General features: G+C 48.2%; 1 protein-coding gene across 1 annotated transcript in view; it reads left to right on the plus strand.

Moving 5' to 3' along the window:
- LOC139389327 (protein unc-13 homolog B-like) overlaps window positions 1-16,796 on the plus strand; it is a 93,783-nt gene that overhangs the window by 7,980 nt on the left and 69,007 nt on the right. The window contains exons 4-6 of the mRNA XM_071135994.1: window positions 12,223-12,364; window positions 13,053-13,222; window positions 14,176-14,291. Of these exons, the coding sequence (XP_070992095.1) occupies window positions 12,223-12,364; window positions 13,053-13,222; window positions 14,176-14,291 (428 nt within the window). The remainder of the gene's footprint in view (window positions 1-12,222; window positions 12,365-13,052; window positions 13,223-14,175; window positions 14,292-16,796) is intronic.

Consider the following 16,796-nt stretch of genomic DNA (forward strand, 5'->3'; position numbering starts at 1 on the left):
GCAACACTCTACCACACCGCAACACTCTACCACACCGCACTGCAACACTGTGCCACACCACAACACTCTAACACACCGCAACACTCTACCACACCGCACTGCAACACTCTACCACACCACACTGCAGCACTCTACCACACCACACTGCAGCACTCTACCACACCGCACTGCAGCACTCTACCACACCGCACTGCAACACTCTACCACACCGCACTGCAGCACTCTACCACACCACACTGCAGCACTCTACCACACCGCACTGCAACACTCTACCACACCGCACTGCAACACTCTACCACACCGCACTGCAACACTCTACCACACCACAACACTCTAACACACCACACTGCAGCACTCTACCACACCGCACTGCAGCACTCTACCACACCGCACTGCAGCACTCTACCACACCGCACTGCAGCACTGTACCACACCACAACACTCTAACACACCGCAACACTCTACCACACCGCAACACTCTACCACACCGCAACACTCTAACACACCGCAACACTCAACCACACCGCAACACTCTACCACACCGCAACACTCTAACACACCGCAACACTCAACCACACCGCAACACTCTACCACACCGCAACACTCTACCACACCGCACTGCAACACTGTACCACACCACAACACTCTAACACACCGCAACACTCTACCACACCGCACTGCAACACTCTACCACACCACACTGCAGCACTCTACCACACCACACTGCAGCACTCTACCACACCGCACTGCAGCACTCTACCACACCGCACTGCACCACTCTACCACACCGCAACACTCTACCACACCGCAACACTCTACCACACCGCAACACTCTACCACACCGCACTGCAGCACTCTACCACACCGCACTGCAACACTCTACCGCACTGCAACTCTCAACCACACCGCAACACTCTACCACACCGCAACACTCTACCACACCGCACTGCAACACTGTACCACACCACAACACTCTACCACACCGCAACACTCTACCACACCGCACTGCAACACTCTACCACACTGCACTGCAGCTCTCTACCACACCGCACTGCAACACTGTACCACACCACAACACTCTAACACACCACAACACTCTACCACACCGCAACACTCTAACACACCGCAACACTCAACCACACCGCAACACTCTACCACACCGCAACACTCTAACACACCGCAACACTCAACCACACCGCAACACTCTACCACACCGCAACACTCTACCACACCGCACTGCAACACTGTACCACACCACAACACTCTAACACACCGCAACACTCTACCACACCGCACTGCAACACTCTACCACACCACACTGCAGCACTCTACCACACCACACTGCAGCACTCTACCACACCGCACTGCAGCACTCTACCACACCGCACTGCAACACTCTACCACACCGCACTGCAGCACTCTACCACACCGCACTGCAACACTCTACCACACCGCACTGCACCACTCTACCACACCGCACTGCAACACTCTACCACACCGCAACACTCTACCACACCGCAACACTCTACCACACCGCACTGCAGCACTCTACCACACCGCACTGCAACACTCTACCACACCGCACTGCAACACTCTACCACACCGCAACACTCTACCACACCGCAACACTCTACCACACCGCACTGCAACACTCTACCACACCGCACTGCAACACTCTACCACACTGCACCACTCTACCACACCGCACTGCAACACTCTACCACACCGCACTGCAACACTCTACCACACCGCACTGCAACACTCTACCACACCGCACTGCAACACTCTACCACACCGCACTGCAACACTCTACCACACCGCACTGCAACAATCTTCCACACCGCACTGCAACACTCTACCACACCGCACTGCAACACTCTACCACACCGCACTGCAACACTCTACCACACCGCACTGCAACACTCTACCACACCTCACTGCAACACTCTACCACACCGCGCTGCAACACTCTACCACACCGCGCTGCAACACTCTACCACACCGCACTGCAACACTCTACCACACCGCACTGCAACACTCTACCACACCGCACTGCAACACTCTACCACACCGCACTGCAACACTCTACCACACCGCACTGCAACACTCTACCACACCGCACTGCAACACTCTACCACACCGCACTGCAACACTCTACCACACCGCACTGCGACACTCTACCACACCGCACTGCGACACTCTACCACACCGCACTGCAACACTCTACCACACCGCACTGCAACACTCTACCACACCGCAGTGCAACACTCTTCCACACCGCATGTCCTAATGAGGTCCTGGGTCTATTGTCCCTCTATCCACTCTGACATCATTATAAATGCTATCGAAAATCACATCAAACACATATCATCAAAACGTTATTGTGCTTTTAAAACTCACCTCACTGTTATGATCAATTTGAAGAACGTTCAACAACAGGTTGAAACTGAGCATAAAGCATGGTCGTTGTAGATGTTGGTTCGAAGCCTAACACAACGAAATGGACAGCGCTTTCCATATTAGGGCTTATACATAGTACACATAGGCTTATGAGCCCAAGCCCCTTCCCCCCCATTTTTTGTCTGTTTGTTGTTGGCTGAATTAAAATGGTGATTGTGCTGTTATACAATACATAGCCCACCACATATTACACATGGCAGAAAAATATAAAACAACACTGATTTAAGATGTCTTCGCAACATAATTGGTCTAGCCTATACTCCAAAATTAAACACATTTGAGTTATCGCCTTTGAGTGTAGACTGTAGTATAACGCATACTGAATGGACTGGTTACCTTATGCTACACTTCAACATGTACATCCGTGAGTCTGGGACAGTACTTAGCCCTAGGAGATGCTGTTGGTTCATTGATTGTGCAGGGCGGCTTACAGGCGGCAGGTAGCCTAGTGGTTAGAGTGTTGGGCAATTGGGCAATCAAAAAAATTGCTGGATCGAATCCCTGAGCTGACAAGGTACAAATCTGTCGTTCTGCCCCCTGGACAGGGCAGTTAACCCACTGTTCCAAGGCCGTCATTGAAAATAAGAATTAGTTCTTAACTGACTTGCCTAGTTAAACAAAGGTAACATTTAATAAGAAATACGGTTAGCCTACAGTTATAGTGAATTTGTATTTGACTTTTACGTAGGCCCGGTGTAGAAAAGAAAACAGCCAGGCTAGCTCCCACTTCTTGTTATCCATCCCCGCGGGACTAGGTGGGTGCAGGAATCAGACGGAGAGAGAGAGAGAGAGAGTAACGGAGTAAAGTGCTTTACTCTTGCACACCAAAATAATAAGCCCAACACAATACATGGCGCAGGACACTAATACAAGACAACCCAAAAACCACAGGGTGCCAAGTAAAGAAAAGACAATCCACCACTACCTAACATGCACACACATAACATAGAGACAATACACCACTACCTAACATGAACACACGTAACATAGAGACAATACACCACGACCTAACATGAACACACGTAACATAGAGACAATACACCACGACCTAACATGAACACACGTAACATAGAGACAATCCACCACTACCTAACATGAACACACATAACATAGAGACAATACACCACTACCTAACATGAACACACATAACATAGAGACAATACACCACGACCTAACATGGACACACGTAACATAGAGACAATACACCACTACCTAACATGAACACACATAACATAGAGACAATACACCACTACCTAACATGCACACACATAACATAGAGACAATACACCACTACCTAACATGAACACACATAACATAGAGACAATACACCACTACCTAACATGCACACACATAACATAGAGACAATACACCACTACCTAACATGAACACACGTAACATAGAGACAATCCACCACTACCTAACATGAACACACATAACATAGAGACAATACACCACTACCTAACATGAACACACATAACATTAAGACAATCCCGCACAAAACAAGGGCGGGTCAAACTACTACATATAGGGAAGCTAATTAAACCAGAATACACACAGGTGAAACTAATACGACAAAACCAACAGACAAACGAAAAAGGGATCGGTAGCGGCTAGTAGGACGGGCGACGACGACCGCCGAGCACCGCCCGAACAGGCAGGGGAGCCAACTTCGGAGGAAGTGACATCCCCTCAGATGTTTGATTCCTTCCCTCCTTATGTAGACGACCGTTAGATCATTGGGCCAGTAACCGTTAGATCATTGGGCCAGTAACCGTTAGATCATTGGGCCAGTAACCGTTAGATCATTGGGCCAGTAACCGTTAGATCATTGGGCCAGTAACCGTTAGATCATTGGGCCAGTAACCGTTAGATCATTGGGCCAGTAACCGTTAGATCATTGGGCCAGTAACCGTTAGATCATTTGGCCAGTAACCGTTAGATCATTGGGCCAGTAATCAAAAGGTTGCTGGATCCAATCCCCGAGCTGACATGGTAAAAATCTGTTGATCTTCCCCCTGAGCAAGGCAGTTAACCCACTGCTCCCCAGGCGACAAAGACATGGATGTTGATTAAGGCAGCCCCCCCCCCCCCCCCCAAACCTCTCTGATTCAGAGGGGTTGGGTTAAATGCGGTAGACACATTTCAGTTGAAGGGATTCAGTTTTATAACTGACTAGGTATCCCCCTTTCTGTTGTATAACTGACTAGGTATCCCCCTTTCCTTTCTGTTGTACAACTGACTAGGTATCCCCCTTTCTGTTGTACAACTGACTAGGCATCCCCCTTTCTGTTGTACAACTGACTAGGTATCCCCCTTTCTGTTGTACAACTGACTAGGCATCCCCCTTTCTGTTGTACAACTGACTAGGTATCCCCCCTTTCCTTTCTGTTGTATAACTGACTAGGTATCCCCCTTTCTGTTGTACAACTGACTAGGTATCCCCCTTTCTGTTGTACAACTGACTAGGTATCCCCCTTTCTGTTGTACAACTGACTAGGTATCCCCCTTTCTGTTGTATAACTGACTAGGTATCCCCCTTTCTGTTGTACAACTGACTAGGTATCCCCCTTTCCTTCCAGTTGTACAACTGACTAGGTATCCCCCTTTCCTTCCAGTTGTACAACTGACTAGGTATCCCCCTTTCCTTTCTGTTGTACAACTGACTAGGTATCCCCCTTTCCTTCCAGTTGTACAACTGACTAGGTATCCCCCTTTCCTTCCAGTTGTACAACTGACTAGGTATCCCCCTTTCCTTTCTGTTGTACAACTGACTAGGTATCCCCCTTTCTGTTGTACAACTGACTAGGTATCCCCCTTTCCTTTCTGTTGTATAACTGACTAGGTATCCCCCTTTCTGTTGTACAACTGACTAGGTATCCCCCTTTCCTTTCTGTTGTACAACTGACTAGGTATCCCCCTTTCTGTTGTACAACTGACTAGGTACCCCCCTTTCTGTTGTACAACTGACTAGGTACCCCCCTTTCCTTTCTGTTGTACAACTGACTAGGTATCCCCCTTTCTGTTGTACAACTGACTAGGTATCCCCCTTTCTGTTGTATAACTGACTAGGTATCTCCCTTTCCCATTACAGTCCCACTTGGCCCGATAACATTTTGCAGTCTAAATGTAATTCTATTTAGTTAATGACATGCATCAAATGGCGCTGATCACTCAATAGTGTATTTCCAGTGTCAGTGTTTTCATATGCCTCCGAATCATACAGGAAAATAATAGTAATGGGTGTGAAAAACCACTCAAGTTGCAAATATGGGGCAACTAAGATGCACTCTCATCCCTAGGCAGGAAGTCTGTAAATAATTAACTAAATACAATTACATTTTCGGCTGCAAAATGTTATTGGTCAAGTGGGAGCATCATGATAGCCTACAAATCAGAGGGAATGGATAAAAAACCCACAGGGAACGGATTAGTTTGGCTGTTTTTTTTTTTTCAACATGACCCCTATGGTGCTCCGTAGATTTTGAATAGCCTAGTAATAGAGATGTTTTTTTTTTCTTCCCATAATTCATTGGGTGACTCATTACCTTCAGCTATACAGAATATCTCACCACCATGCGTTTCCTTCTCTCTTTACTCCTTTCTTGAACGCGCAGAGGGGCTGTCAACAGTTTAGTGAAATACATTACATGACCAAAAAGTATGTGGACACTTACTCGTTGAACATCTCATTACAAAATCATGGGCATTAATATGGAGTTGCTACAACATCCTCTGATCTTCTGGGAAGGCTTTCCACTAGATGTTGGAACATTGCTGTTGGGACTCGCTTCCATTCAGCCACAAGAGCATTAGTGAGGTCGGGCACTGATGTTGGGCGATTAGGTCTGGCTCGCAGTCAACGTTCCAATTCATCCCAAAAGTGTTCGATGAGGTTGAGGTCAGGGCTCTGTGCAGGCCAGTTAAGTTCTTCTACACCGATCTTGACAAACCATTTCTGTATGGACCTGGCTTTGTGCACGGGGGCATTGTCATGCTGAAACAGGAAAGAGCCTTCCCCAAACTGTTGCCACATTGTTGGAAGCACAAAATCATCTAGAATGTCATTGTATGCTGTAGCGTTAAGATATCCTTTCGAAGGAACTAAGGGGCCTAGCCCGAACCATGAAAAACTGCCCCAGACCATTATTCCTCCTCCACCAAACTTTACAGTTAGCACTATGCGTTGTGGCAGGTAGCGTTCTCCTGGCATCCGCCAAACCCAGATTAGTCCGTCAGACTGCCAGACGGTGAAGCATGATTCATTACTCCAGAGAACATGTTTCCACTGCTCCAGTCTAATGGCGGCGAGCTTTACACCACTCCAGCCGACGCTTGCATTGCGCACGGTGATCTTCGGGTGCTCAGCCATTAAAACCCATTTCATGAAGCTGACGTTGCTTCCAGAGGCAGTTCGGGAACTCTGTAGTGAGTGTTGCATCCGAGGACAGATGATTTATACGTGCTACACGCTTCGGGCACTCGACAGTCCCATTCTGTGAGCTTGTGTGGCCTACCACTTTGCGGCAGAGCCGTTGTTGCTCCTAGACGTTCCCACTTCACAATAACAGCACTTACAGTTGACCAAGCAGCTCTAGCAAGACAGAAATTTGACGAACTGACTTGTTGGAAAGGTGGCATCCTTTGACGATGCTATGTTGAAAGTCACTGAGCAGCTTTTCAGTAAGGCCATTCTACTGCCAATGTTTGTCTATGGAGATTGCATGGCTGTGTGCTCGATTTTATACACCTGTCAGCAACGGGTGTGGCTGAATTAGCAGAATCCACTCATTTGAAGGGGTGTCCACATACTTTTGTAAATACAGTGTATGTTTCATTGTGAAATATGTTACCTGGTCCTGTTTCAAATGATCACTTTTACAACATACAGTAGCCACTTCATATGTGCACTCGCTCCAGATGGGAAAAATATCCTTTCTATTTTATTCAGTTCAGTTATATTCTTCTTACTGTAAAATACTATAATATAAAATAATGGCATGGGACTTAAAAGCATATCTTGTCAGGTAAATGAACAAGCCTACAGCCAAGGGCACGGAGCATTGCTGGGCTCCCGAGTGTCGCAGCGGTCTAAGGCACTGCATCTCACTGCTAGAGGCGTCACTACAGACACCCTGGTTCGAATCCAGGCTGTATCACAATCCAGGCTGTCATTGGGAGTCCCATAGGGCGGCGCACAATTGGCCCAGCATCATCCGGGTTTGTCCGGTGTAGGCCGTCATTGTAAATAAGAAATTGTTCTTAGTAACTGACTTGCCTAGTTAAATGAAGGTTACCATTTATTTTTAACAATAGCCAGATAACATGCAGTTGGCCAACTCATATTCTCTTATAAAATACATTTTCTAGTGTTTCTTTGGATGGTGTCTATTAAATTGATGTTGATGTTCCAAGGTGTCATCAGAGGCTTGAATACAGCTGGAGAGCTGGAGACCTGGAAGTGCTAAACAGGTTTATGTTAACAAACAGTCAAATACAGTGAGACCAGCAGTCTCTTACATGACAATAACCGGCTGACAAAATGTCATGACCACCACAGCCCTAACCACACTGTAACACTGTACTACACCACAGCCCTAACCACAGTGTAACACTGTACTACACCACAGCCCTAACCACAGTGTAACACTGTACTACACCACAGCCCTAACCACACTGTAACACTGTACTACACCACAGCCCTAACCACACTGTAACACTGTACTACACCACAGCCCTAACCACACTGTAACACTGTACTACACCACAGCCCTAACCACAGTGTAACACTGTACTACACCACAGCCCTAACCACACTGTAACACTGTACTACACCACAGCCCTAACCACACTGTAACACTGTACTACACCACAGCCCTAACCACACTGTAACACTGTACTACACCACAGCCCTAACCACACTGTAACACTGTACTACACCACAGCCCTAACCACACTGTAACACTGTACTACACCACAGCCCTAACCACACTGTAACACTGTACTACACCACAGCCCTAACCACACTGTAACACTGTACTACACCACAGCCCTAACCACACTGTAACACTGTACTACACCACAGCCCTAACCACACTGTAACACTGTACTACTCCACACCTCACAGCACCGCTTAGTGAAACTAGAGTCCAGCTATCCATTCTTACGATGATGCTACCCTGAGGGTTCCCGAAGTCAACCGCTCAGACGGCTCCAGCTATCCATTCTTACAATGATGCTACCCTGAGGGTTCCGAAGTCAACCGCTCAGACGGCTCCAGCTATCCATTCTTACAATGATGCTACCCTGAGGGTTCCGAAGTCAACCGCTCAGACGGCTCCAGCTATCCATTCTTACAATGATGCTACCCTGAGGGTTCCGAAGTCAACCGCTCAGACGGCTCCAGCTATCCATTCTTACAATGGTGATACCCTGAGGGTTCCCGAAGTCAACCGCTCAGACGGCTCCAGCTATCCATTCTTACAATGATGCTACCCTGAGGTTTCCCGAAGTCAACCGCTCAGACGGCTCCAGCTATCCATTCTTACAATGGTGATACCCTGAGGGTTCCCGAAGTCAACCGCTCAGACGGCTCCAGCTATCCATTCTTACAATGATGCTACCCTGAGGTTTCCCGAAGTCAACCGCTCAGACGGCTCCAGCTATCCATTCTTACAATGATGCTACCCTGAGGGTTCCCGAAGTCAACCGCTCAGACGGCTCCAGCTATCCATTCTTACAATGATGCTACCACCACTTTAAGGGTTGCTCTCCCTTAAAAACCAGTCTCATCACGCCGTCATGGCCACTAGCGTTACCATGAAAACCTCTGACTGGCATGACAGTGGCATTTCCATGGGAACGATCATCACACCTAACAGTGAGTAGGATCACATGTGTTGAAATGGCCCAGATCTCGCTTTCTTTTTTTGTTGTTGTTGAATTTTTACCCCTTTTTCTCCACAAATTCGTGGTACCCAATTGTTTTTAGTAGTTACTATCTTGTCTCATCGCTACAACTCCCGTACGGGCTCGGGAGAGACGAAGGTTGAAAGTCATGCGTCCTCCGATACACAACCCAACCAAGCCGCACTGCTTCTTAACACAGCGCGCATCCAACCCGGATGCCAGCCGCACCAATGTGTCGGAGAAAACACTGTGCACCTGGCAACCTTGGTTAGCGCGCACTGCGTCCGGCCCGCCACAGGAGTCGCTGGTGCGCGATGAGACAAGGATATCCTTACCGGCCAAGCCCTCCCTAATCTGGACGGCGCTAGGCCAATTGTGCGTTGTGCATCCCGGTCGCGGCCGGTTACGACAGAGCCTGGGCGCGAACCCAGGGTCTCTGGTGGCACAGCTGGCGCTGCAGTACAGCGCCCTTAACCACTGCGCCACCCTGGAGGCCATAGATCTCACTTTATAAGAATTATCATGCAAGGTGTCCATGTATCTCATTTTTACTTTAGCTGTTTAAGTTGACAAGACAGTGTAGTGGGTGCCTCTGGTCACACGGTGTAGTGGGTGCCTCTGTCACACGGTGTAGTGGGTGCCTCTGTCACACGGTGTAGTGGGTGCCTCTGGTCACACGGTGTAGTGGGTGCCTCTGTCACACGGTGTAGTGGGTGCCTCTGGTCACACGGTGTAGTGGGTGGTGTAGTGGGTGCCTCTGGTCATACGGTGTAGTGGGTGCCTCTGGTCACACGGTGTAGTGGGTGCCTCTGTCACACGGTGTAGTGGGTGCCTCTGTCACACAGTGTAGTGGGTGCCTCTGGTCACACGGTGTAGTGGGTGGTGTAGTTGGTGCCTCTGGTCACACGGTGTAGTGGGTGCCTCTGGTCACACGGTGTAGTTGGTGCCTCTGTCACACGGTGTAGTGGGTGGTGTAGTGGGTGCCTCTGTCACAGGGTGTAGTGGGTGCTTCTGTCACACAGTGTAGTGGGTGCCTCTGTCACATGGTGTAGTGGGTGCCTCTGTCACACGGTGTAGTGGGTGGTGTAGTTGGTGCCTCTGTCACACGGTGTAGTGGGTGCCTCTGTCACACGGTGTAGTGGGTGCCTCTGGTCACACGGTGTAGTGGGTGGTGTAGTTGGTGCCTCTGGTCACACGGTGTAGTGGGTGCCTCTGGTCACACGGTGTAGTTGGTGCCTCTGGTCACACAGTGTAGTGGGTGCTTCTGTCACACGGTGTAGTGGGTGCTTCTGTCACACGGTGTAGTGGGTGCTTCTGTCACACGGTGTAGTGGGTGCTTCTGTCACACGGTGTAGTGGGTGCCTCTGTCACACGGTGTAGTGGGTGCTTCTGTCACACGGTGTAGTGGGTGCTTCTGTCACACGGTGTAGTGGGTGCCTCTGGTCACACGGTGTAGTGGGTGCCTCTGGTCACACGGTGTAGTGGGTGCCTCTGGTCACACGGTGTAGTGGGTGCTTCTGTGACACGGTGTAGTGGGTGCTTCTGTCACACAGTGTAGTGGGTGCCTCTGGTCACACGATGTAGTTGGTGGTAGATATGACATTATTATTGCAAAGCACTTTTTAACCAGGTCTCTGAATGGCTACGCGATTGTAACAGCCCATGACTTTACCACCTGTAGTGACTTCACTGGTACCCATAATAACGCCCAACTATTCTACAATCTACAGTGTTTTGGACCTTCAAGTGGTTTTCAACCAACTGCCTGATGATCAACCAAATGTAATAGATTGTTCAGTTTAGTTGCAGGGAAGTTACCACAGTTGAAATAGCAACCGTTTATTGTGTTCTCCTGCTGAGCAAAGCCTGCTACTGCTTGGTCTTAGATAGGGAGGAAATCACAGATCTGTTAAAGGCTGGGTGACTAACAACATCATAGTGATTTGATATCACTGCACAGAATAGACAGGTTACTGAAATAAATCATGTTTTGTTTTGTGGTTTGTTTATTTATCGTCTAAATGTTGTCTGTTTATGGGTCTAAATGTTGTTTGTTTATAGGTCTAAATGAAAGGGTTAGCAACGCATTTATCCCATCCTTATCAACATGGCTTTAAGCGTTTCTCCACTCACAGCGTGGCTCCTCTTACCTCCCGGGATGCCAACAGCAAAGGACTCTGGGAGGGGGGGAGGGGGGGGCATGAATCATTCTATCTCTGTGGTTATATGTTCTTCAATGGAATGCTGAATTGAAGATAGAATATAATATTTTGTATTTTTCTAGGATTATTAATCATGTTTATTTTATTCATATGACCAAAACACAGATTATTCAGTGTTATTTTATTCATATGACCAAAACACAGAGTATTCAGTGTTATTTTATCCATATGACCAAAACACAGAGTATTCATTGTTATTTTATTCATATGACCAAAACACAGAGTATTCAGTGTTATTTTATTCATATGACCAAAACACAGAGTATTCAGTGTTATTTTATCCATATGACCAAAACACAGAGTATTCAGTGTTATTTTATTCATATGACCAAAACACAGAGTATTCAGTGGGATTGTACATGGACTTTAAGTCAATTGTTGAGAAATGGGTTTATAACATCAGCCAGCCCAGCAGTGACGATGACTCATTCAATAATTTGCTGTAGTTTTGCTGAACGGTGAGTCCACATGGTGAGGTCACATGGTGAGGTCACATGGTGAGGTCACATGGTGAGGTCACATTCTGTGTGTGTTTGTGCCATGGACGTCTATGTCTGTCATTGCCTTTTCATCAAATGTGAAATAACGTGTGTGTGTGTGTGTGTGTGTGTGTGTGTGTGTGTGTGTGTGTTAGTTGTCAGTGCTCAGGGTCTCCAGGCTAAAGACAGGACTGGCTCCAGTGATCCCTACGTGACCATTCAGGTGGGGAAGACTAAGAAGAGAACCAAGACCATATACGGAAACCTCAACCCTGTCTGGGAGGAGAAATTCAACTTGTAAGGCTTCTCATACCTTCTCTCTTTACCCTCCTCTTCTTCACCCTCCTCCTCTTCACATTCTCCCTTCCCTCCTCCTCTTCATCCTCCTCTTCACCCTGCTCCTCTTTACCCTCCTCTTCTTTACCCTACTCTTCTTCACCACCCTCCTCTTCACCTTCCTCCTTCTCCTCTTCCCCTCCTCTTCACCCACTTCTTCTCCTCCTCCTCTTCACCCTCCTCCTCCTCTTCACCCTCCTCCTCCTCTTCACCCGCCTCCTCCTCTTCACCCTCCTCCTCCTCTTTACCCTCCTCCTCCTCTTCACCCTCCTCCTCCTCTTCACCCTCCTTCTCCTCTTTACCCTCCTCCTCCTCTTCACCCTCCTCCTCCTCTTCACCCTCCTCCTCTTTACCCTCCTCCTCCGCTTTACTCCCTCGTCCTCCACCTCCTCTTTACCCTCCCCCTCCTCTTTACCCTCCTCCTCCTCTTCACCCTCCTCCTCCTCTTTACCCTCCTCCTCTTTACCCTCCTCCTCCTCTTCACTCCCTCGTCCTCCTCCTCCTCTTACTACTTCCTCCTCCATCTCCTTTCTCTCCCCTCTCCTCCTATGTGTGTCGATATCAGTGAAATTTGAGTCATAAATTGTCAGTTGTTAATGAACAGTCTAATAAAGGTACTGAACCGTTAATCTTCCCTGCTCCTCTACAGCGAGTGCCACAACACGTCAGACCGTATCAAGCTGCGTGTTTGGGACGAGGATGATGACATCAAGTCCAGGGTGAAACAGCGTCTGAAGAGGGAGTCTGATGACTTCCTGGGTCAGAGCATCATCGAGGTCAGAACACTCAGCGGAGAGATGGATGTCTGGTACAACCTGGGTACGGAGTCACATACAGTACCTTTCCACTCTGTGTGTTTTTTGGAGGAGGTCTGTGTGTGTGTGTGTGTGTGTGTTTTTGTGCGTGTGTGTGTGTATGTGTGCGTGCGTGTGTGAGTGTGTGTGTGTTTTTTGGGGGTATGTGCGGTGCGTGTGTATGTGTGGCGCGCGTGTGTGTGTGTGTGCGCACGTGCGTGTGTGTATGTGTGTGTTAGTGTGCGTGTGTGTGGTGCATGGTCAACCAAGTTCAGTTATAGTCTTCTTCGCTATTTTAACAGGAACTGACAAATCTTATTCAAATCTGTTCATTTACACCCCAGGAAGAAAAATAAAAATTAAAAAATTTTCTGACAAGCGACCACTTAGATATGGTCATCTTCACGTTTTCATACGTTCTTAGAAAGTTTGGGAATAACTTATATTAAGGCATGAAAATTCTACAGCAATATAGAGTGGGATTGTGGCTGTGGTGTTTGGACAATTAATAAACACTGCAGTAAATAAAACCTAATAAAACCATCTGTCTCGTCCAGGACCGGAGTCCACACAGACCGGTGCGCTATAGCCAATCAGAGCTACAGTAGGCCTTTATACAAAGAAGCCCTTTACAAACACGGGGATGACATCATTCAATTTGAACTGGACTGTGTGTCTCTGTCTTTCTGTTTCTCTGTTTCTCTGTCTGCATATCTGTCTGTCTGTCTGTCTGTCTGTCTGTCTGTCTGTCTGTCTGTCTGTCTGTCTGTCTGTCTGTCTGTCTGTCTGTCTGTCTGCATGCATTTGTCTGTCTGTCTGTCTGTCTGTCTGTCTGTCTGTCTGTCTGTCTGTCTGTCTGTCTGTCTGTCTGCATTTGTCTGTCTGTCTGTCTGTCTGTCTGTCTGTCTGTCTGTCTGTCTGTCTGCCTGTCTGTCTGTCTCTATCTGACAGTGTGTGTCTGTGTGTCTCTCCCTACAGAGAAGAGGACTGATAAGTCAGCAGTGTCTGGGGCCATCAGGTTACAGATCAGTGTGGAGATTGAAGGGGAGGAGAAAGTAGCTCCATACCACGTTCAGTATACAAGCCTGCATGAGGTAACACACCCTGTACAGTACACCAGCCTACACTAGGTAACACACCCTGTACAGTACACCAGCCTACACTAGGTAACACACCCTGTACAGTACACCAGCCTACACTAGGTAACACACCCTGTACAGTACACCAGCCTACACTAGGTAACACACCCTGTACAGTACACCAGCCTACACTAGGTAACACACCCTGTACAGTACACCAGCCTACACTAGGTAACACACCCTGTACAGTACACCAGCCTACACTAGGTAACACACCCTGTACAGTACACCAGCCTACACTAGGTAACACACCCTGTACAGTACACCAGCCTACACTAGGTAACACACCCTGTACAGTACACCAGCCTACACTAGGTAACACACACTGTTCAGTACACCAGCCTACACTAGGTAACACACCCTGTACAGTACACCAGCCTACACTAGGTAACACACCCTGTACAGTACACCAGCCTACACTAGGTAACACACACTGTTCAGTACACCAGCCTACACTAGGTAACACACCCTGTACAGTACACCAGCCTACACTAGGTAACACACCCTGTACAGTACACCAGCCTACACTAGGTAACACACCCTGTACAGTACACCAGCCTACACTAGGTAACACACACTGTTCAGTACACCAGCCTACACTAGGTAACACACCCTGTACAGTACACCAGCCTACACTAGGTAACACACCCTGTACAGTACACCAGCCTACACTAGGTAACACACCCTGTACAGTACACCACTAGGTAACACACCCTGTACAGTACACCAGCCTACACTAGGTAACACACCCTGTTCAGTACACCAGCCTACACTAGGTAACACACACTGTTCAGTACACCAGCCTACACTAGGTAACACACCCTGTACAGTACACCAGCCTACACTAGGTAACACACCCTGTTCAGTACACCAGCCTACACTAGGTAACACACCCTGTTCAGTACACCAGCCTACACTAGGTAACACACCCTGTACAGTACACCACTAGGTAACACACCCTGTACAGTACACCAGCCTACACTAGGTAACACACCCTGTACAGTACACCACTAGGTAACACACCCTGTACAGTACACCACTAGGTAACACACCCTGTACAGTACACCACTAGGTAACACACCCTGTTCAGTACACCAGCCTACACTAGGTAACACACCCTGTACAGTACACCACTAGATAACACACCCTGTTCAGTACACCAGCCTACACTAGGTAACACACACTGTACAGTACACCACTAGGTAACACACCCTGTTCAGTACACCAGCCTACACTAGGTAACACACCCTGTACAGTACACCACTAGGTAACACACCCTGTACAGTACACCAGCCTACACTAGGTAACACACACTGTACAGTACACCACTAGGTAACACACCCTGTACAGTACACCACTAGGTAACACACCCTGTTCAGTACACCAGCCTACACTAGGTAACACACCCTGTACAGTACACCACTAGGTAACACACCCTGTACAGTACACCACTAGGTAACACACCCTGTACAGTACACCACTAGGTAACACACCCTGTTCAGTACACCAGCCTACACTAGGTAACACACCCTGTACAGTACACCACTAGGTAACACACCCTGTTCAGTACACCAGCCTACACTAGGTAACACACACTGTACAGTACACCACTAGGTAACACACCCTGTTCAGTACACCAGCCTACACTAGGTAACACACCCTGTACAGTACACCACTAGGTAACACACCCTGTACAGTACACCAGCCTACACTAGGTAACACACACTGTACAGTACACCACTAGGTAACACACCCTGTACAGTACACCAGCCTACACTAGGTAACACACCCTGTACAGTACACCAGCCTACACTAGGTAACACACCCTGTACAGTACACCAGCCTACACTAGGTAACACACCCTGTACAGTACACCAGCCTACACTAGGTAACACACCCTGTACAGTACACCAGCCTGCATGAGGTAACAAACACTGTTCAGTACACCCGCCTACACTAGGTAACACACCCTGTACAGTACACCAGCCTACACTAGGTAACACACCCTGTACAGTACACCAGCCTATACTAGGTAACACACACTGTACAGTACACCAGCCTGCATGAGGTAACACACCCTGTACAGTACACCAACCTACACTAGGTAACACACCCTGTACAGTACACCAGCCTGCATGAGGTAACACACCCTGTACAGTACACCACTAGGTAACACACCCTGTACAGTACACCAGCCTACACTAGGTAACATACCCTGTACAGTACACCAGCCTACACTAGGTAACACACCCTGTACAGTACACCAGCCTACACTAGGTAACACACCCTGTACAGTACACCAGCCTACACTAGGTAACACACCCTGTACAGTACACCAGCCTGCATGAGGTAACAAACACTGTTCAGTACACCCGCCTACACTAGGTAACACACCCTGTACAGTACACCAGCCTACACTAGGTAACACACCCTGTACAGTACACCAGCCTGCATGAGGTA

Source organism: Oncorhynchus clarkii, chromosome 30, assembly GCF_045791955.1.
Source record: "Oncorhynchus clarkii lewisi isolate Uvic-CL-2024 chromosome 30, UVic_Ocla_1.0, whole genome shotgun sequence".
In the NCBI taxonomy this organism is placed as follows: domain Eukaryota; kingdom Metazoa; phylum Chordata; class Actinopteri; order Salmoniformes; family Salmonidae; genus Oncorhynchus; species Oncorhynchus clarkii.